The following is a 22,198-nucleotide window of genomic DNA, read 5'->3' as shown; positions in this document are numbered from 1 at the left end:
AACACAGCATGAATCCTAAAATTATGATCTGTGAGATTTTAAAACACGTGCTGTTATACATGGTATGATTTCCTCCAACACAGAAATAACTCATCAGTTGGTATCTCTTCCTGTTGGACTGGAGGATGTTGCTTTGATAATGATGCTAAGTGTTTAGTAGCTAACTACGGATAAAAGCAGACAGACACAAATGCATGGATGCCTCTGGGAGACTTAACCCTGTTCTTAAGATACTCATTCAAGAAAATCTTTCAAAGTGAACTTGGCCTTCTCAAATCCTACGTCAAGGCCATCTAGAATAGTATTTACCATGTTACACCCAGGATTTTTAAAGTGATGCTGAAGGCTCTCAGAGGTCTTGCTTCACTGCTTTTACATAGCACTAGGAAAAACTGTCAATCAGTGGCTGTACACAGAATTATGAGTTTTACCATATTGTCACCTGACTAATCATTCTTCTAAATAGTCTGTAAGAAGTTTGAACTTCCTCTTTCCTACATCAGCATTTGTAGTATCATCTACTGCAACTCACTCAAAAGCCAGCTTCAACTAGTATAAGTCAATAGGAACCAAAAACCCACAAATTTTGAGTGGGAGTTTCTGTTCAGTGAAAAGGGCCTTGTTAAATTAGCAATTTGGAGCATTGTTAATCTTGTATAGAAGGAGGTTTATTTGCTGGGCATGCCCCTTCAAAAACTACCAGGATCAAAATATTATACAAAACTTCACTGGGAAAGCAGAGAAAGGATATGCTAAGTTTGCTAAGCATGTGATAATGTGATACAAGAATTCCACCTGAGTTCAGGACAGGTAAAGAATATAAGTGAAGAAATACTTGACACAGAGTTTAAAGCATGTTCTCTTGTATAATCTCCAGTAACTGGAAAGAGTTTGTCTTTATTAACAGACCCTTTGAAAAATAAAAGGACAACTTACATAGTCTTTCCAACAGGAATTTGAGATTCCAGAGAGACAAATGCAGCAAGTTGTTTTATTGTAAATTTATCATAACTAGTCTCTCTGTTGCAAACAGATAAAGATGGATATCAAACTCAAGTATTTTCAGTATCGCATTTATAACTCCAAAGGCCAGGGAATCTTCTTTATGCAGAACTCAATGAAAGAAAAAAATAGGTTTAGGATAAACCTGCTGCTACTATGGGAAAACATCTTTATAGGTTATTCAAAGCTTTTCCTAGGTAGAATGTTTCATGTGAGACATAGGACTAACACAGATAGCCAGTATCAACATACGGGTTAGGAACAAGTTTCAACTTTTCACCGTGTAACAACGGAAGCAACAGAAACATTTTAGAAGAGGAAAATACCATTCAGCCTTAAGCATGAATACAGCCTACTGTATTCAATAGATACAAAAGATTACCAGTCACGATGCTAGCTGTTACCAAATCCTTGTCAACATATAAAACTGGTGTTGTGTAACTTAAGCAGGGATCAGTCTGACTCATACCCCAACTTAAGTCCAACTTAAAATCCAACTTAAAGATTGTTGTAATTTCATCGTTTCTCCAGTTTTTTGTACTTGGCTTCTGCAAGAGGAAAAATAACAGTATTTTAGGACTCAATAGGTAAAAATCTTAAATCTTGTATGCAGCAATACAAGACATCTTACAACCAAGTTAATTTAAAGAAATCACTTGAGACCATTTTTTCCTAAAGTACTTAGGCAAATCTAATTGAAAAATGGGATTGTCAAGATCTAGGTGCTTAAGTCAGACAACTCGTACTAACTTAAGCCAAGAAGACTTGGGTGCCTGGTGGAACTTAATAAATCTCTATTTGTGGGATTAAATATCTATCTTTAAACTTTGCATCAGTGCACACTGCAAAAAAGAAATCAAGCTTCATTAACAAGTTGTAGTTCAATAATACCTGTATTTTATCTCCATGTAATTTGATATATTAATCTTTTATCAACTCTTACCACTTCACACACATTTCTAATGTTCATTAACTGGAAGTGGATCAACACTATGCTGCAGGGGCAACTCTGCCACTCAGACTTGTTAAATAAAGTAAGAGTTTACTTTGTCTTGGGAAATCTCCTTATAAGAGAATATGTTGCTAGGTAGTAACAGTAGAAGATAATAGTTACCAAGTTTTTTGGAATATGCATCCAGTTTATAAGCTGCTTGCTCCAGAGCTGCAACCTGCTCCTCAATTAGGTTGATTTGTTCCAGATATGGCTGAAGAGCAGCATCTTTAAAAAAAAAAAAAAAAAAAAGCAAAGCTGTTAGTTCTTGTTAATTCAATTCCAGGAAACAGTTCATACTTCAAACATAAGAATTTCTCATAATGTTCTCCAGATAAAATACTTCAAAAGCTCCTTCCTTTTCCTACCCCAAAATTGAGTGGTGATGCTGATAGCCATATTCCAGCAACTTACAAAAAGCTTAAGAGGCTAGACTGGATTACTGGAAAAAGCTTACTGGCTAGACTCCACACAAATAGAAAAACAATGTGCAGCAAAAGAATTGTTATTTAATCCCTATCAGTCCAAAATTTGGGGTAGAACAGGACATAAATTCTCTTATGCTAGTCTATGTAGACTGTAGTTTTGTAAAGATATACAGAAGATTGGCATTGTCTAACAGCATGTATATTTCAGTGAGTTTTCTTTCCCTGAGAGCCTATTGGAGTGTAAACTATCAAATCTTAGATGTTTAATTACCCATACAAGTCTATAGTTAATTATACCCCTCCCTTATTTGGTTTACTTACATTTTTGATTTAAATCCTTCAGATTTCTACTGATGTTTATGGCAATATCTTTCATTTCTAGATACTTCAAGCTAGTCAACTTGTTCATGTTTTCCAAGAGTTTGTAGTCTTCACTGGTGGCTTAAAAACAACAGAGTACATTTTAATGTTCATGCAGGTTGAACTGGATGCAGACTCTTCTAGAGAACAAGAAATTTCAAAACAATAGCTAAATATAATGAAGAATAATTTAGGTGGTAGTAGAGGCATTAGTATAATGATGTGCAAAAAGAAATGACATTCTGTGAAATGTAAAAATCAATTGGACTCATGAATTTTTTCTAAAAAAAAAAATAACAAACAAACAAGAAACAAGCAAACTTGAGAAACTTCAGGTGGAAGGAAACTGTCATTCCAAAGACAGGCTCCAATTCAGCAAAACATATAAAGGAAGAATGCTTCAAAGATCAGAATGGTTGATAGAGCTTTGGGCAATCCCTGAATTTTTTTCAGTCTCACAGACTTCCTTGCCTGTTTTACCAAAGTCACTTTCATTCAGATTTTCAAGACAGAATCCAGTGAAATTCAGAAGATAAATTAGCAAGTTTCCACTTCCTGCAGTTCCCTATCTGTTTAACAGAGATAAGAGATCTTCTACACATTCACAGAAATGTGAAAGGATGATCATATCAGACAGATCATCAACCTTATGAAGCATCTCAGCTAGACAGGTATCTACTTAAGTAACCTAACGGCTGAGTTTCCCTTGCTTTTAACGCAGAATTAATTAGATGACCTACAGAGGTCCCTTCCAACCTATATAATTACATGATTGCCTGATACAGGCTCAAAGCAGTTGGACAAGACTGCTGATTTTTAAAACATATGTGTGTGAAGCACCTATGAGGAACAGAACAGTTACTGCCAGCATTGTCAGGTATGATAAAATAGGTATAGTTTATACAAGCAACACAACAGAGTTCCTGGAAAAAATATGAAAAGAAACAAAAATGTACTTGCCTGTCAGTACTGCAGTGCCTTACCTGTCAGTTCACCTGTTAAGTAAGTGGCCATTTTGCTGAACATATCTTTACATAGTTCATTGATGTCCGCTTCTGCGGGCTCCTTAGCTTCCTCTGCTGTTTCAACAGCAGGATCCTCTAATCAGGGCACACACATTACAGAGTTAGAGAAGGTTAGCAGGTACAGAAACAAGACATAAAAATGAAAAGGTCCAAGTGCTTTATTTTTGTTGGTGTTGTTTTGTTGCTGTTGTTGACTATGCCTACTTTCCATATAAATTGTCTACTTTGCACAAAAGGAGAACAAACCAAGCCTTTTCCTTAAAGAAACATCAAGATTATTTTTCAGTAATACGTTGGGAAATGCGTAAGGGGAAGGCACCTGGCCTGACTGCATTTACAAATATCAGCCCTGCCTCAAAGGAGTACGTGGAGAACTTCTGCGGGACGTCGCCTCTAAGAACTTTGTGCACAATTACATTGATTTTTATTTCTAGTCGCTGCCTTAACGTACAAAAACTGCCCCAAGCCCGCTTCACAAGGGACAAACACGGATTGCCATCCACGGCAAACGACGATCAGCGCTCCCCTCCTCGAAACCCATCTCCACCACGCTCGGCCCCTGCTCTGCTCTCCCACAACCTGGCAGCTTGCTCTTTGTCCTGTGACAGCGTTTGCCCGGCCCGAACGCAGAGACGCCCAGTCCCCGCCCGTAGGGGGATCGCAGATCCATGGCAGTTCGCTGCCATCGGACGGACGGACGGACAGACAGCCCCGGGAGCAGGCAGCGCCCCACCACGGCCCCACCGCCGCCACGGAGCCCCCCCGACCCCCGGCCCCTTACGCTTGGCGGGCTGCGCGCCGGCCTCGGGCAGCCCCTCCGCCGCGGTCGCCATGGCGACAGGCCCCTGCCGCGGCCCCCGCCGCCGCCGCCGTCGCCCTCACCCAGGCCGCGGTCCCGCCCCTCGCCATGGCGGCGCAGGCGCGGCCCTGGAGAAGCGGGGCGGGCCGAGGCCTTCTCGCAGCGCTGGGCGCTGCCCGGCGGGGGCGCTGCTGCCCCCCGGCGTGAGGGGAGGCCCCGGCCCCGTACCCCGTACCCCGTACCCCGAGGACACCGTAACCCGAATGTTTATTGCACTTTGACAGGGCAGCCCAGTTCCAAGGGTTGCGGCTCGCACAGCCGTCCCCAGCACATGCTGGCAGCGTTTTCCTTGGCGTAGCAGCTGCGCTGCCGTGTGAGGGGCTTCGTGCAGCCTCAAAGCTGGGGTTGTAAGGGGACAGCTGCTGGCATGCTGCAGGCTGTGCTGTGTCAAGCTTTGCTGCAGTTAGCACAGCAGGAGCTCTGTGTCTTACTCTGTGCATAGTATCATATATAGTATATATATATATATACACACACACGCTATACTATATATAGCATTGATATATAGCATATATATAGCATGGCATAGTATATATATATAGTATAGCATAGTATATATATAGTATAGCATAGTATATATATAGTATATATATATATGCATCTCTATATAGAAATGGCACAGCCAAACAGGAAGCCTGCTAAAAAGATTTACCATACATACAGGTTTTTATTCACTTATTAAAAAAGAGGGGAACAAAATCCCTTCTTAAGTAATATAGAATTCATTTTTACAGTACAACTGTTATCATATTTCTCACTCTTAGGTTCCATGGCTTATACCACTGTTTAGATGCCATCAGCAAAAGCTGCTTCTGCAAGTATCTTCCACAGAGGAGCTACTAGAAGTATAATTCTTGCCTGGCACTGAGAGCACATTCCCTGTATAGACGTCAACCTTGAATGCATCTCCAACTCATTTTGATTGGTTTCTGGCTCTCCTCAGGTGTGACAGGCACCAACAAGAGGCAACATATCGACACATAAATGTCATCATTACTTTATGCCATGTGGTGGAGAAGCTCACACTTTCAAAGGAAAATGTTTCCTTGTGTATATTTGTAAAAGTTAGCCACAGAAGAATGAAGCTCTATAATAAACAGTTTGATAAGCACCTAAGAATTATGACAAATACATTCCCTTACAAAAAAAAAAAAAAAATCATTTATGCAATCTTACAGTAATACATTTCCTCTTAAAAAACAAAATCATACAATTATATGGAGATCATGGTCCAGAAACACTGGGACAGGATTTCCATCTTAAGTCCACTAAAGAGTCAGTTAAAATCTTTGGCAACCTCCAGCAGGCTTTAACAAGCTTTGCTGTTTTAAGACCTGAGAAGTTGCAGAGCAAGGCAGTGCAGGAATCTATGTGAACTTTTTCATAAACCGTAGTTTGGCATAGGCAATGATGAGGAAGATAACAGTCATGCAGAAGAGAGCCACTATGTTTTCCCACATTGCCCAGTTGGTAGGTGCAATTCCTTGGCTGCACAGGTATGCTTCACCAGAACACCTGCAGAAAAGCATGGGACAGAAGTTTATTATATCTGGTGCAAGATACTGTAAGTCTTCAGTTGGTTACTTTTATTTTCCCGTCATACAAAGATTTCTCTACCCACAATTATGCAAGACAGAGGTGATGGAAATAGAGTGACTTACCATGAAAAAATAAAGCTTAAGGGACAAATCTGGATCTTTTGTTCTCATAATTTTTCAGATGATTCGATAGCATCATAATTGTTTCTTACGGATAACTGGCAGTTTATGAGCAAGCCTCAGAACCACATCAGACTATGATACATATAAAAATATTTAGTTTTATGCATCAGTAACTGGAGGTCCACAGCAGGGGTTTGGGGCCCAAAAGCTATAGAAACAGTTCACTTACTCTCACAAACACTTATTCTCTGGGTAATTGTAAGCTCTGAAATAGTCTGACTTGTCCTTTAGCAAGCCATTACAATTCAGACCCAAGAACAGTCATAAGGTAAAGACTTACATTTCTCCTGAAGTAACTGAAGGACAACTGCCTGCATCTCCCACAGACACTGTAACATTTGGATCCTTCTCACCACAGAAGTAGAGACCCCTAAACTCATTCACTTGAAGAGCCTAGGGAAAGAGGCAGACAGCAGTTTTTTACAAAGAGCTAGTGACTTGGGGTGCTAAAGCTGAAACACCTTCAAGGTGCTTGATTATTAGAAGATATATATCACCACTCTTGGAATCATGTTACTTTTAGGTGTGAACTGAGTGGCCCAGAAAAGTTACTTCTCAGCACTTATTCTGAATCTCTTAACCACTAACTTTCCAAGGAACTGCTCCAACGTCTACATGCAGGATGATTTGGTGTCTGAATCTGTAACTTCAGAGTTATATTTCAGTGATTTAGCCATGGGTTTCTGTCTTGCCAGCTACAAGACCCCATTTATCCACCTTTATCTGAGTCAATCTCCTCTCCCAGAAAACCATATGGCTGCATAGTGACACCCCAGCACCAGCACTATGAAGCAGGAGGAGTCAGCTATTCAGGTTAGGAATTAGCGCCTCACTGGGCAGTTTGCTCTGCTGCTGTCAAAACAGTACTAACATTGTGGCACAAATTAATTGTTCAGTCTTTAAGGCTTTCACCTTTTACATAGATTAACTTTTCTTCCTTTTTGAGGATGGCTGGTTTTTTCTTTCACCATGTTCATGTGAGGAAAGAAACCAAGCTAGACTTTTAAGAGAACTGCATTTATACACAAAACCTCCCCAGGATGCAGCATGGTAGCCACTACTCACAGGAGACCAATGCTACATTCTACTCACAGTGAGGCCATATCGAGGGATGCTGAAGTACTTGAGCCAGTTCAGCCAGCCCATTACAGAAGGGAGGTTTACTAGAAGACCTGAAAAGATCTGAAAGAGAACAAAAGAGACTGATGAGTCACAAACAGTTTACTGCAAACCATGTCATTCCTGCAAACCCCACTGGGCAGCCAAGTTACTGCAACAAAATCAGCTAATCTAAAGTTTATTTCAACCTTTTTCCTTTTAAGCAATCTAGTTGATCACTTAGATTTGTAATACTGTCCTTTTTTTTCTAAGGACAATTTACAAAAACACCTTTTTGAGGCACACTTTTAGCACAGCTCTGGTGACACCACACCTACAGAACTGCATTTGAGCAAAGGTTTGACCCTTAGATTACAATTTAGCAGACTGACTGAAGTCTGACTACAGCATCAGTAAAATTGCAGGCAGAGAGTAACAAGCTACTGGACCCATTCCTGTAGAGAGCCTGTCTCCTAAATCCATCTGTGCATCTTATGTACTTACAAGCATCAGGACAAAACAAATAGTGATGAGCAGATTCGCCACAGCCACCACTTCCATCCCAGCACTGATAGCCAGAGACATGGCTGTGGCAGTGTACGACACCAGTATCAGCGCCAGCATGAAGAAGAAGAATCGGCCTGCAACAGCTTGGTATCCTGTCAAAAAGCAGAAAGAAAAAGTCCAGTTAATAGCCACATCACGAACTTCGGAGAGGTACCCTCGGGCTCCTACACAAGACATGAAAAGGAGGAAGAAAGGCTGAGTCTGGAGTTGGCAGCAACTGTGAATGCTCTAAAGCAGTACCAAAAGACATGGACAAGCAGGTCCCCATCTCTGATTGCTGGTGTCTCTGCCCCTGCTCCAGAGTCTTCAGAAGTTATGATGCCAAGCACTTAAAATCAGCTGAGGGTTCAACCAGTTTCAATTTAGATAAACAAAATAAACTTTGGCTAAGTCAGAAATCAAACGTGTTAGAAGACGACAGGTTCAATGAAAGCATCAGTTCATTACCAATCATCCAGTAAGTGATGCATGAGAATATTATGGCTGGAGCAGTTCTCATGGGCAGTAGATCTCCTATCATCAAGGCCAGGAAGTAGGCAGACACACGGTAATATCCACTGGTGTACTGATGACTGTGAGGACAGGAAGGAGGCAAGTTTTACAGGTTTAGAGGTTATCTAGGAAACAGGTTCGGTATATGTGTCTGGTTTATCCTGATTCAGTTTGTTCTTTCTACCACTGACTCCTCTATATGCAAGTTGATTATTTTCTCTGTGCTGCCACTTCCCACTCCAAAGTAAGGGCTGATCTATCTCACAGGCCCTGCAGCAATGCTGGGAGCACTCTGAGAAGATGAATGAGAATGATTTAGACTACTAAATAGCATATTGGAAAAAGGCTCCTAAAGCTCTGTTCAAAGAGAATGATCCTAAACACAAGAGCAGGGGAAAGTATGAGATTAACTGGAGGAACAGTTTATCCACAGCTATCTCATACAACTGTTTCTAAGGGAGAAGGAATGATAGCCAAGAATGAGAAAACACCTGTAGGACATTAACTCACCTCCAGTTCACAGGGCAATTAAATATCATTATGATTGCCTTGCTGCATAATGGAGCTCATGGAAAGACTCAAGTGGTGAGGTGCCAGAATCCCCACCAAGAGTAAGCAGGCCAGACTAGCAAGAAATGTCAGAGATTCATTCCTGAGCAGCTGTTAGGGGTAGTACTAAGCAGTTCTGAGTAAGCTGCCAGTGGTCATGTGCACATCTAAACTAGTGCCTCACAAAAACACAACACTCATTTTCCAGGCACAAATCTCTGTTTTCCTTTTTACTGCATGTCTTTTGCCCTTTCATCCCATGAGCTGGAGGCTATTCCAAACCATGTTTTCAACATGTATATATACACACTTCTTTATGCACACATATACATACACACATTTATATATGCATTTAATATACATATATATATAGACAGATATACTTGATTGTTAAAAATATCTTGTAAGCCAGTCAGCAGCCCTTTTCTTCTGCTCATCCATTGAGAAGATTTTCTAAGAACTCCCCCTTCATCTTTGCACAGTCTTACCACTTTGGGACCACTGCAAAACCCTGTTTCAACCAGGCCAGCAAGAGGGCAGGCAGGGTTCACAATCTTCAGGATTCACATGCAGACTTCAAGAACAGGCTGTTACCAGAAGTGGAAAAAGCACTTCTTGGTAAACCGTGATACAGCAAGCAAGTAAAAGCATTTTACTTCTCCCTTCCTTCCCTCACTTCTTAGCATTTGAGCTCCTTGCTTTACTGACTGATTTAGCACTACTATTGCATCCTGATGTTGGAAGAAGAAATCAACTCTCAAGTCCTCGTTGGTAGAAATATTTTTTGTTAGCTTTTAAGATATTTCCCCCCCTCACTGCAGGGTAGGAAACAGTCCAAGAACATCTCTACTTACACAAATAGTTTCTTGTCTCTGATGAACAACTCAATTGCAGAGACACTGGAAAAGCATTGGTTTGTGGTGACAAAAAACAAGGATCCAACACTAGAAAGACAAAACAGAAGTCAAGAAGTGAAGAAACAGCCAAGTTCAAGTCAGCACTTTTCTGTCTCTGTCCATAGAACAGAGAGGTTTAATTGTGCTACTGTAGATCTTAGCTGCAAAGTCAGGTTTATTCCTTTGTCTTCACCTGCACATCTCCTTCAGACATGTGGAAGCCCAATGGAACTGTGGGTCCTTTAGGACCTCTGATAGTACCATTCTGCAGGGTGTTCAGGCTGGTGAACCCAAGCCGCCTTTGTGGTCCAAGCAGAGACCAGAGCCTTTCTTGTGGCTGAAACCTGTGGTCTATCAGCACAGAAATGAGCAAGCTGCATCTTTCCAACTTACCGATTCTGAATGCCACTTTGATCCAGTTTTACACCAAAAAAAATGGCCCCCACAACCAAGGCTAGAATTATCGTCACTGCAATCTGGAAGTGAAAAGAGGAAAGGGAGAATGGAGTCCTTCAGATGGGCAAACAGGGACAAAGCACTAGATGGTCATTAAGGTATATACAGGGTTTAACATTCATGCCTACCTAAAACTTTGCAGTGTGAATCCATGTAAACATAAAACACATACAATTAAAAACCTTTAGCCAAATTGTCGTGGTTTATCCTTTTCCCTTTTCTCCTTCCTTTGATCTTTAGCTCGTAAAAGCTAGCAGAAGCACACTCAAAGAACATCCCAGCTTGAAATGTCAAGTAAGCCTCAAGATCTATGTCTCCCTCGAAGCTCCCCATGGGAACCAGATAATGGAGCATTTCCCCCACTCCCCAGTATTCAGTGCCGTAGTCCTTCTGCTATTTTTTTTTTCCAAAGGCAACAACCTGAGTGGTAGTGGTACATGACTTTTCTGTTCCCCTGACTTTGAAAACAGAAGTGTGCTCAACAAACTTCAGACTGTGGGACTGAAATCAGAAGTCTGAGACTTCTAACAATTGTTACCAACCTGTGCAACAGAGGCCTGTGGGTTCCTGATGAGGTTTTTCAGGGAACGCTTGGACACCCAGTACAGCTGGGTGAAGAATCCATTTGCATAGGTAATCTCGTGCCCTTGCTTGGATATTTTATGATTGCTTCCCCGTCCCAGCTCCACTTTTGCCAGCGCTTCCTTTGTGCTCTGGTACAGGCTGGAGTTGAGGTACTTCTGGTGTAGCACATCCACCACACTGCTGACCACATTCTGTTCCACTGCTCCATTTTCACTGTTTACCTCTAAGTGGCAAAGACAAGATACGGCTTGTGATTCCCCATGAACCCCTATCTTCAAACATGGCCCATCAACATGGGTCTGCTCTGGAGGCTGGACAAAGATATGATCAGGAATAGCCAGAGAATTTGAATAATTCAAACTGTAGCTCTGAGCTTAAGAGAAGAGCTTGAGTGAGAGGGTTTCCTTGCAGTTTTAATCCAGCCTGGATCATCTGCGTGTTCTTTGTGGCATAAACATGGCCACAGTCTTAGAATAAGCCATTAGAAAACCTTCATGGGATTTTTGGGAAATCAATGATTTGCCATGATCCGTTTCCCAAAAGGCATCACTATGAACACTGTTCCCTTAAAATCCTTCAGTCATGGATATGCTAAAGCATCCCCAGACAAATCTTCCAACATTCACTCACAATATTGTTAGAGAATTTGTTTTCACGTGTAGTTCTATCTAATCATTCTTGATGCCACATAAATCTATTACTCTTAGGCCTATCTGTCTTCTTCCATATGGCAGCCCCTTACATGACTGAAAGCTTGTCTTCTTTTCTCAGCTATTTCTTGAGACTAAGCAATTCTAGTTTTTCTGTCTTTCCTACATTTTGCAGACAACTAATATCTATCACTGTCCTCCTATATTACTGAAGGAAGAAAAAAATCCCTTTTAAGTCTTCTGAGATCTTGAAACAAGCCCAAAGCAAAGTTTATCTATTAGTAGGAAAAATAAAAAGATAGTAAAGTGTCTTTAGAATGGAGAAAACACAGAGAATGAAAGCTTGCCATAACTACGTTTAACCCAGGTGGGTTTCTCCTTGACAAGTTACCTTTTCCTGTGTCCACGGGTTCATTAACTTCCTTGTTCGCTGCTACAGCAGTTGAATCACCATTTATGATATCAAGGAAGAAGTCAGCTGGGTTGTTAAAGGGTTCACATTCATATCCTTAAAAATAAATAAATAAACAAAACCCATACAACAACATGTTTGTACTACACAGAGCACAGCTTGAAAAGTGAGGTTTAATACTATATCACCCTGCTATGAGAGAAAACCACTGCTTCACTGCTTTTCATGAACATTAGTTTACAACAGTAGAATGGGCAGGATTTGGCAGATGGTGAAACTGAGGTATCTATACAGAGTTTCAGAGCTGCTTATTCCTCACTGATTTCAGATAAGGAGAAATCTTCAGCTTGCTTCTTTCTACAGAGCTCAGCATGGACAACTCTTGGCTCCTTCCCAGTGAAAAAAGCTTGCAATCAAAGCTTGCAATCCAATGTCCATGACTGCATCTATACTGGGAATTCACTCCATGTTCTCTGTCCATTATAGTCAGAAACCCTCATCCTCCTTATCAGTAGAGGGGACAACCAACCAACACTGCTATTATTAATCCAACTTAAGTCACACCATGGTTTTGCCCATTCAGTCACCCACCTATGTTCAGACTAGAGCAGATTCTTGGATCAGCCTCTGCAGATTGCTGCCAATCTGCAGGCTGTGGTTCAAAACTGACCGGGTCTGCCATCTAGGCTTGGCAGAACTAGGAGCATCATCTTGTCTGTTGTGCATCATGCTTCTAAATGTCCAAGCAATTTTGTTTCTTTGGCCTGGTACAAGTCAAAACAAAGGCAAGAGACGGCTGTGCTCTATTCTACCTTTTTTATTTTTATTATTTCATGTTTTCTAATTCTAACCCAACACTATTCGGATTGTCTATGTACAGCCTACAGTATTGTAGTGATAAAATAGCACAAGAGTTTTATCAAGCACAAGGGTAAGAACCTACTGACAGTTTAAGCTTGGTAGCTGATTAATGTTACTCTTGGCACAGAAAGCTTACCAATAGAACTAAAATAGTCCAGGGCCTGATTTGCAGGACCATGGTACAGCACCTTCCCCAAGGCCAGTAACGTCAGGCTGTCAAACAGCTTGAATATGGAATAGCGGGGCTGATGGATGGAAAATATGATGGTTCGGCCTCTTCTAGAGAGCCTGAAATAGAAACAAAAATTCTCCCAAATACACCACACTTTGCAATTCAAAATAGTCATATTAGCTGAAGCAAAATATAAGCATCCAAATCCAAGACAAAAGCTTGTCAGCTTGCTAGAGTCTCAATCCATTAAAGTTCTAGTTCCTACTTCTCTCTCACCATGTCAGATGCTGCCTGCAAGACCTTCAAGCACCCATCATTACAAGAGACTTGCTGCAGTCCAGGTAGGCAGAATGTTATGTTGTCTGTGGCTAGCAAAGGTTAAGCACAAAGGTTAACCACAGCTGTATATAAATCCTCGTTATAAGTTTTCTGTACCAGGTTTCAGCGTGGCTAACAGGAAAGGTCCCATTGCACTCAGTGGCATAGCCAGGCTTTACACAGCAGGCTGCTGAAGTCTGGTCAGCTGAGGTTTCTCCTAGCTCTGCTGAGGACGTACTCTTTACAGCAGTCAAAACTAGTTTTTCTTCAGGTTTGTCAGATGCTTTTTCAATGCTTTGTCACTGATGCCCAACAAGTATCTCCCGTGATTAAGACCCTCTATCCACAAGCAGCAGGGTAAGAGGTACCCCTGGACAAAATCAGACAATATGCCACAAACACAGGAGGAGTGTTAGGAACTCATTCTCATTACATGAGCCTCATTTGGACCTCTTTGCAGCAGAAGATAGTTCATCTCCAAAGCAGATAACAGGGAGCACTGAGGGCAAAAATGCAGGTGAAGTTGGATCTGAGTTACAGGCCATTGTCATAACAGAGGAAAAGCTTTTGTAATAGGCTCAGCTGGAAGGCCAATAAACTATGATTACAAGGCTTGACCTCACAGTCCACCCCTCTCTGTGGCAAAGGGAAGCTGTCCAAGCTACATCTGCTTTTTGGGCTCCAGTCCAATGCTTGCTGTGGAAAGATTCCCATCAACTTCAAAAAGCTTTGGACAAGACCCAGATAAAGAGTTTACAACCACTTCTGAGTCTGCTAGTCTAGCTTTAAGAAAAAAAAACAACAAACACATACCACAAACATTGTAGCTACTAAGTCATAGCAACATTCCTTTTTTAAATAATGAGATAGCAAAGAAATTTCAGCAGAGCCCTGAGGAATCAACTCTTACTTCTTCAGGAGGATGAGAACAGCGTTGGCTGTGCTGGCATCAAGGCCAGTTGTTGGCTCATCCAGAAAAAGAACTGGTGGCTCTGTGATGAGCTCCATCCCAATGTTGGTTCTCTTCCGCTCCCCTCCGGACACTCCCCGGATCAATTCAGTTCCTACCTACAAGCAGAAGAAGTCAGGCATTTGCAACTATTTGTTCTGGAATTCAAGGCTCACCAAACCCATGAAAAGCAGACCTTTTCATTTTCAGTTTCCCATCAGTGGACTCTCAGAGCCAGCAGCAGATGATGGGTCTGATTCAAAGGGCACTGTGAGGGACCGTGTAGCAGTGAGCAGACAGTGTGATTTTTAGTAGTGCCAGACACCTTTGGCATCGGGAAACAAAGATGACACTGACAAGAGCCATGAGGAGGCCAGAACAACCAGAGACAACTTTGGTAATCGGGGATGCCTTGCATGGGTAGCTCACCTGCTACCCAAGTAAGTGGGGATAAGTAATATAAAGTTAAAATAAGAGTACAAATGCAGCTGGGAGGAGCAAGCTCTGCACAGAACTCCTCCATCACAGCCCAGTTTCCCACCCGCATAGCGTTCAGCATGGTAAAAACAATTCCCCTGTCTTGTCCTACAAAGCCAGGAAGCCACCACGCAGCGTTCCAAGGTGCTATGACTAGTCAACTTTTTCCCCTCTGCTTATACAACATGCTGGATGTGGCCCAAAATCTTCCCTGTTTAGTAACAAATACACATACCTCTTTCCAAGCTACCTCCTGAGCTGGAGTGATTTCCTGTGTGTATTATGATCTTTTCAGATTCCTGCTTAGCTTAGTGTAGCTATGCTACATAGTCCATACAGCCCAGAGTCAAGTAGCTTAATTTCCAGAGGTAGCAAGATTTCTAAAATGGATATTCTCACTGCTCACCTTAGAATTAGCCACTTTGCTCAATCCCAGCTCGCTGATTATCTGGGTGACTCGCTCTTCCTTCTCCTGAAAGCTGATGGAGCTGGGGAGTCGCAGGGCAGCAGAGAAGTGCAGGTTCTCCCTCACTGTCATGGTGCCCATGACAACATCATCCTGAAAGCAGCACAAATTGACAGCTGAAAAGCCTCACTCTCAGCTACCTGACTGGGCACTGGAGTCCCTGTGGTGGCAGTTACTGGATAAGCTGTTTGTGGACCACGGGGGAAACTGGACTGAGTGACAACTCCTGCTTCAAAGCATATAGAACACAGAATTCAAGACCACTCAAAAGTCAAAGGGAGAATGCAGCTTTCAGGCTCAGGAGTGTAAGTGCAGATGGTACTATACTGTTCTGGAAGTGCACTTTCCTTACAAGCTATAGTGAGGCAGAGCAGGTAGCTGTTTCTGCTGCCGGTGCTCAGCATTTGCAAGATGTGAGTGCAGAGACCATTAGCAGTTTAATAGTGATAACACATGACTTAGCAGGTTTACACACCCATCTGCATAGAATAGATAATACATTAAATATGTATGCATTTAGCCTTCAGTTTGTTATGACTCTTTGGGTCATTTTTATCAATATAGGGAGTAGTGCACAGGGGTGGGAGGGGAGAGCAACTGTTTAATGTCTTGCCCAGTTGCCAATCATTTCAAGGTTTCATTTGTTTGCTTTTGACATTGGAGAAACAGATGTCTCAAACTGGGAACACTTGCAAGAAACTTCCTGGCCATTTATGAGGATTTGGGGATCTTTAACCTGCAGCACCAAGATTTATCACCAGTCTTGTCACATGCATCCTCTCAAAAGCCCCCCAGCTGTCAGCTTTCAGAAAGGCTGCATATTTTGTATCTGCCTGCAGGCAGAAGCCTGGATGGATTCCAGATTTAGAGGCTCATATAACTGCCAAGAATCCCCTTCTCCTCAGCTCCCCCAGGGCTGTGAGGGTCTATTATTGGTCCAGGCCTCCACCCACTTCCGCAGATTCAGCCAGCTTTTCCTGTCTGAGTGGAACGAAGCTCTGCCCCAGCCAGCCAGAATCAGAGGAAGAACAGTAAGGATCTGCTTACTTCCTAGAATTATTGTTGGACAGCTTGAAGGTACCTCTGCTGACTAGAACTGCCACTGAGTTTTACAACAGGAGATTTCGGGTGTTGAGAGGTTCCCACCAACCAATCCCTGTTTTAAATTTAATTATTTTTTTTTTATTTTTAGAACTCTTGCTGGAACTTCAGGAGATCAAAAAACAAAGAAAAAAAAAAACAAGCCACAGTAGCCGGGTGGCTTGGGCACCCATGCAGGTTTGGGAAGCCAAACACCTCCACGCTTTACTTGGCTGGAGCAAAAAGTTTGCTCCTCTGTTTTCAGTGTTACAGGACAACACTGTAACACCTGAATTATCAAATTAGACTCTGTAGGGATCATTGAACATTACCTTACTTAATGTTTTCATGCTTTTGCTCATCTTTGCTCCATGCTTTTCTCATCTTATGCAACAGAGCCCTGCCTTTTTTGAGAAGCTGTTCCTCTTCCCACAGCAGACCTACTCACTCACCAGGGAAGACCACGCTCTCTCTCATTCATGTAGTGGTGAGCTCCATCCAATGTGTTCCCCACACATACACCTCTTCTCATGGAGGACACTTTTCAAAGGCTTTACACCAAAACCTATGCTCTTCCCTCCCAAGGTCTCCCAGGCCTCCGCTGAAGGCATTTACTCACCTGCACGACATATCCTGAGATGCACTTGAAATTTGGAGGCTGTGGGATGCCATCTATAAGCACTTCTCCAGACAGGCCTGCCGGGTCCTTTCTGGCAGCCAGCACATCTAGCAGACTTCAGACAGACACCAGACGTTAGGTTTTGCCATGACAACTGCTTTTATGTTTGACTGGGTGAGTGCCACCACTCAGGACTGCAGCTACAGCCTGCTCATGGCACGCTCCAGACCAAACACAGGGCACTGAAAGGGGCTTCCTCTGCTCTGGGGGCTTCATTTTTTTGTACAGAAAGCCTGATGCAGATGGAGGATTCTCAAGTGCCAGCTATGCCACAGCAGTATTGCAATATACAGACCCTCAGAGCCATCAGCCCCCTACAGACATTAACTCAGCCTCCACGCTAACAGTTAATCTCAGACGTGCACACAAAAGCACCCTGCCAAGCAGCTGCTGTCTGCTCTCCAGCCAGGAGAGCACAGAAGAAACTACTTTGATCTCAAGCAAATTAATCCAAATTGGTATAAACAAGACTACAGTCAAGATTAATTTCAAAAAGTCATTTTGGTTTAACATATCTCTGGTTTCTCCTTACTGCAAATTAGAGGTCAGACTGTCTACTAGCTATGTAAATACCAATGAGGTCTGGCTCTTGCAAACATCCTGATCAGTTGGCAGTCTCCTTAGAGGGGAAGATCAAGGGTCACCACAACAACACACCTGCATGAACCCTGGCCATATTTGCCTGTCCAAGACAGTCTCAAAGGAAGAATGACATAGCACTCTCTTAACATTTTTATACAGGAGAGAAAACAGCATCAGCAGTGGCTGGAGAGAGCCTGCAAGGTACTTCTCAGTGCTTTCATCCAAAGTTTTCAAGCATGTGCACTCCCACCACCAGGACACAGCCAGGCTGGGGTGATGATCCCCAGCAGGTATCCTACAGCCTGACATTACCCTATTCTTGGCAGTCGGGGGGGTTGACCCTGCATCTCGGAGGAAGTTTTGCTACAGCAACATCACCAGGTTGACTTCCCTCCTGCCCCTGAGGGACCTTGCCCTCATCCCCACCCCAGGGCAGGTCTGGGACAAAGCCTACACCTGAGCTTCAGTCACCCCAGTTCAGCCTGGTATCTTCGCTCTGGCCACCATTAACGATGAAAGCAGTAATATGGATCGTCAGCTGGAGCAGATGAGGGGCGTGACACCACTGCAGGGCTAGAACTCGAGCAAAGCCAACATCAAAGGGACAGGAGGTCTGGCTGCATCTCCAGATTTCTCCCAGGCACATGCAAGTCTAAGCTTGGGGCTCCCTCATATCTTCCCCAACCCTAACAGTCCCACAACCCCTTTGAGCAGCTGACTGCCCATTTAAAGAGCAAAAGAAAGTACTCACGAAGATTTACCGCTCCCTGTTGGCCCCAGGATAGCATTCAAGCCTGGCTTCATAATGCCACTGAAAGAAGGAAAGAGTTATTCCCAAATGCAGGACTGTTCACATGCAGCTCATAGTAGAAGTCAGATGTGAACAAAATTATTGACATTTTCAGAATTGTTGAAAGAAAAAATTCAAGATTATTAGGAACTTCTCCTTAAATGTGAAATCAGTAAGCATTTTCCTTTCTTGTCCCAAACTGCCACTCAGAACAAAATCAGAGCTGGACATGCAGAGCAACCTACAAAAGGCAAATTATGCATCTTCCCAGCTGAGCTGGGTCTGGAAAAGAAGAAACAATTCCCCTCTGTTACTTATTTCCTCCCACCACAGCTCAGTCCATAGTTAAGGAAACCTTCAGATCTTCTGGCAGAAGAGTTCACACAAGTTTGGTCCTAATCTGCCTAGATCTGAAACTGCTCCAGTTATATCCTAATTGTTATGCCTAAGGCAAATTAGCAAGTGCTCACATGAACGGCAGACAGGAGGGTAGTCAGTACAACAGTACAGTACAGCTGAATCTGGAAAGTGACACTCAGGTCACTGATTCACAGCAGCAGATTAATTCCTAGTTACGTCAGTTAGGTCTAGTTAGGTCAAGTTCTAGTTAGTTGACTTGACAGTTCTAGTTAGGAACTTACTAAACATTTTGAAGGATCTTCTTTTCCACAGTCTTCCGTCTACACAGGAATCCACTGGACTGCTTAACGGAGTACTGGATGTTATGGAAACTCACGACAGAGCCCCGAGGGGATCGGAGGGACTCCCGTGTTGGAAGAGAACGTTGGAAATTGCCTGCTCCTTCCTCTTCTCCAACAGAAATGATGCTGTGATCAAATGTGTCTGCCATTGTGTCCTTGTTGCACAGGTCGAACTCCACTGCATGAAGATTTTTGGGGCTGCTGTTGTTTTGGACAGTTCCCATCTACTGAGACAAAGAACACAAAAACACTCAGGGAAGAAGACACGTGAGCAAAGAGGTCTGCAGAAGGTGTCCTGAAAAAGCACGTTCATGCACACCACTCCAGTTCTTACAAGTGCCAAGTTTCCAAAAGGATGGACATCCGCACTGGAAGACATCCAGTAGTCCCCAAAGGCATGGAAACACTTAGAACAATGCACGCAGCCTTTAGGAACAAGACATGGATGTTCTTGAAGAAGTGACACTAGTTCAAAGAACATCCGATGAGGTAAAAACCAAGCCTGTTTGTGATGGTCAATGCCTTGCTTGACACAGTGGGGGCTACAGATGCAAGCCGCTATGCTTAAGCTAAAGAGACTGAAGCTCCCCTCCATCAGGTAGAACATGCTTAATCCGCTTCATACCCCCACAAAGACAGAAGAGAAAACCTTATTTGCTGGCACGAGTTTGTTTCAGTGATATCAATTTGATTAAAATGCAGTTATACATATCGCTTAGCATGTTTCAGTCATGCCAGTATCAAGATGCTTCACAGCTACAAGGAGGAAGAGAAGCTTGGATTTGTCTGCAAGCACAATTCATTTTGAAGAACGGCAGTATTCCCTTCTCCCACAGGTACATCCCACAGTAAAGAAAAGAAGGGTATAAATGGGTATATTACGGAAAATTAAATATGGTATCTGTTTGAAATCATGGGGAAAGTTATAAGCCATCCCAGTTCCAGCAGATAAGCTGCTTCTGTAGCGCAGGATGGAAGCACCTGGAAGGAAGGGCATGAGACCAGCAAAGGGAAAGAGCTGTTCTCCTTGCCCATGCAGCAGCACCTACACAGCAGGAAAAGTATTAATACTGCCATAACCATTAACACTGCTTCCCTCAGTAGTCATAGCAACAGAGCTATTTTGTCAAGGGGGTGCTTCACTTTCTGCTGCTGTAAATGACTGAGACCAAGTTTGAACCCCTTCTCTCGTTTAAAAAATAGAAAAATAAAGGTTTAAACTTCTTGTCTTGACATTGCATGGGAAGAACTTGGAAACCCTGCAGTCCACACGTTCTGCAGCCCAGGCAAGGGTTGAGCTTAGCCTGCACCCTGCCTTTTATCCAGGTGACCTCACAACCAAAAACCTTCTTGTCCCCTTTCCAGGCAATCACAGCAAGGAAGATGGGAAACACGACATGCCCTTTCCAGAAACTGAAGGGAACAGGTTAAAATAACACAAACTAGTCTAATCATTTACTTCCCTTTTAGCTGCTGGCACAAAGGTGTTTGTTGGAAAGCTTAAAAAGTTACTGTGATTGTGTGGAAAGCCAAGACTGTCACCAGGATAATGAATGAGGAGAAAGAACCATGCACAAAGACATCTGCTGCTGATTATCTGAGTTTTATGGGAAGGCAGATGTATTCCACAAGTGATCTTTTTCCTGCCATCTGCACCCACAAAACACCCTTTTCCCACCATTTTCCCTCCAGGACTGAGATGGTGAAAACCAATAGGACCAATCACTGCAGAAGCAACAGATAGCTCAGGAGGTGAGATGGTCTCACTCTTAAGAAATGGGAACTCCAAGAGCCAGGTTAAAAAACAAAGACAACAAAAACAAAACAAACAAACAAAACAAACAAACAAACAGAAAACAGAAACTATCCCTTTCCTATCACTTAAAGTCGCTTGGACACTGCCCTGGGCAACCAGCTATTGGTGGCCCTGCCTGAGCAGAGGGTTGGACCAGATGACCTCCGGAGGTCCCTTCTAACATCAATCATTCTATGAAAGCTCAAGAAATCATAGTAGTTTTTATTTCTTTATAAGTAAAGGAAGAGTGACAGGGGGGAGAAGAGGAAGGGTTGTTTAACTTGGATGCATCCTGTGGCTGGTGACCCCTGGGAAAGCCTTGCCTGTGGGAAGCAAGAAAGGATCTGCTGCTTACATCAGCAAGAGAAGGCTTATATATAAAGGTTGCACAACACATTCGAGGGAAAAAAAAAAAAAAAAAAAAAGATGACCACGACAGCAAGGGCAAAGACCCGGTTAGACTTTTGAACATTCGACTGTTTGTAAACCTCACATGTGCTTCGGATAGCCAGGTTCCTCCCTTTACAACCCCAGAGGTTGTAAAGGCTCCCTTTACGAACCCTTCTATACGTGTTTTTGCAGGGTTACCGATAAGCACCGCTCCACCTTGCCAGCGCCCTGCGGGCACGAGGGAGGATGACAGAAGGATGCAGCCGGCCCGGCAGAGGCTACAGGTGGGCGCGGGCAGCAGCACCCCGCGGGCAGCCACCCCCCGACCCCGGTACCGGCACCGGTACCAGCACCGGCACCGCACCCCAAAACGCTCGGGGACAGCGCCGCCCGCAGGGGCTCGGGGTCCCGGTCCCGGTCCCGTTCCAGGTCCCTGCCGCGCTCCCGGTCCCTGTCCCTGTCCCTGTCCCTGCCCCGCTCCCGGTCCCTGCCCGTTACCTCCGGGCCGCCAGGCGCTCCGGGCGGCGGACACGCGGCTCTGGCTGCGGCGCTGCCTCGGCGGCGTTTTATAACCGGGTGCGGGCGGCGGGTTATATAAAGCGGTGGCGGGGAGTGCCCGATGCTCTCACGCAACCCCCGCCGGGACCCGGGCAAAGGCGGCGAAGCCGTCCCGTCCCGTCCCGTCCCGTCCCGTCCCGTCCCGGGGCGGTGCCGCCGTGCCGGGCCGCCCCCCGCTCCGGGGGCCGCGCAAGGGGAACCGGCGGTGCGGGGCGGAGCGGTGGAGCCCCCCGGCGCCGGGATGCCGAGGGTTTGCTTTCTTAGTGGAAGCTGCCAAAACGCCGCGGTG

At 43.8% G+C, this 22,198-nt stretch overlaps 2 protein-coding genes across 3 annotated transcripts; both read right to left on the bottom strand.

The window, feature by feature from the left end:
* Positions 1-846: 846 nt before the first annotated feature.
* Positions 847-4,693, bottom strand: BLOC1S2 (biogenesis of lysosomal organelles complex 1 subunit 2). Its single transcript, XM_032191667.1, has 5 exons — positions 4,588-4,693; positions 3,765-3,881; positions 2,743-2,862; positions 2,117-2,221; positions 847-1,550 (listed from the first exon to the last, which is right to left on the bottom strand). Exons 1-5 carry the CDS (start codon positions 4,637-4,639, stop codon positions 1,519-1,521), a joined length of 426 nt encoding a protein of 141 aa, XP_032047558.1. The 5' UTR covers positions 4,640-4,693; the 3' UTR covers positions 847-1,518.
* Positions 4,694-5,333: 640 nt separating this feature from the next.
* LOC116491592 (broad substrate specificity ATP-binding cassette transporter ABCG2-like) lies at positions 5,334-21,974 on the bottom strand. 2 transcript variants are annotated; one of them, XM_032191708.1, is made up of 16 exons: positions 21,850-21,974; positions 19,107-19,393; positions 18,427-18,486; positions 17,034-17,148; positions 15,275-15,427; positions 14,353-14,510; positions 13,089-13,240; positions 12,071-12,187; positions 10,987-11,252; positions 10,382-10,464; positions 9,947-10,036; positions 8,499-8,623; positions 7,989-8,143; positions 7,479-7,568; positions 6,667-6,779; positions 5,334-6,180 (listed from the first exon to the last, which is right to left on the bottom strand). In XM_032191708.1, the coding sequence occupies exons 2-16, from the start codon at positions 19,388-19,390 to the stop codon at positions 6,033-6,035; spliced, it is 2,109 nt and encodes a 702-aa protein (XP_032047599.1). In that variant the 5' UTR covers positions 19,391-19,393; positions 21,850-21,974; the 3' UTR covers positions 5,334-6,032. The 2 variants fall into 2 exon arrangements, with proteins under 2 accessions (XP_032047599.1, XP_032047598.1); XM_032191707.1 differs by having other exon boundaries at positions 19,107-19,390.
* Between the last annotated feature and the right edge of the window lie 224 nt (positions 21,975-22,198).

This window comes from Aythya fuligula, chromosome 7 (assembly GCF_009819795.1).
Source record: "Aythya fuligula isolate bAytFul2 chromosome 7, bAytFul2.pri, whole genome shotgun sequence".
Lineage (NCBI taxonomy): Eukaryota > Metazoa > Chordata > Aves > Anseriformes > Anatidae > Aythya > Aythya fuligula.
This window is presented reverse-complemented; position numbering and strand designations above follow the sequence as displayed.

Excerpts from the sequence above, each read along its gene's own strand:
- BLOC1S2 (XM_032191667.1), bottom strand. The coding sequence starts at position 4,639 with ATGGCGACCGCGGCGGAGGGGCTGCCCGAGGCCGGCGCGCAGCCCGCC. Across the intron at positions 3,882-4,587 it reads CGGCGCGCAGCCCGCCAAGC|AGGATCCTGCTGTTGAAACA; the intron begins GTAAGGGGCCGG and ends TGCCCTGATTAG. Across the intron at positions 1,551-2,116 it reads TGCATATTCCAAAAAACTTG|AAGCCAAGTACAAAAAACTG; the intron begins GTAACTATTATC and ends TTCCTCTTGCAG.
- LOC116491592 (XM_032191708.1), bottom strand. The coding sequence starts at position 19,390 with ATGGGAACTGTCCAAAACAACAGCAGCCCCAAAAATCTTCATGCAGTG. Across the intron at positions 14,511-15,274 it reads GCAAAGTGGCTAATTCTAAG|GTAGGAACTGAATTGATCCG; the intron begins GTGAGCAGTGAG and ends TTCTGCTTGTAG. Across the intron at positions 12,188-13,088 it reads GGACTATTTTAGTTCTATTG|GATATGAATGTGAACCCTTT; the intron begins GTAAGCTTTCTG and ends TTTATTTTTAAG.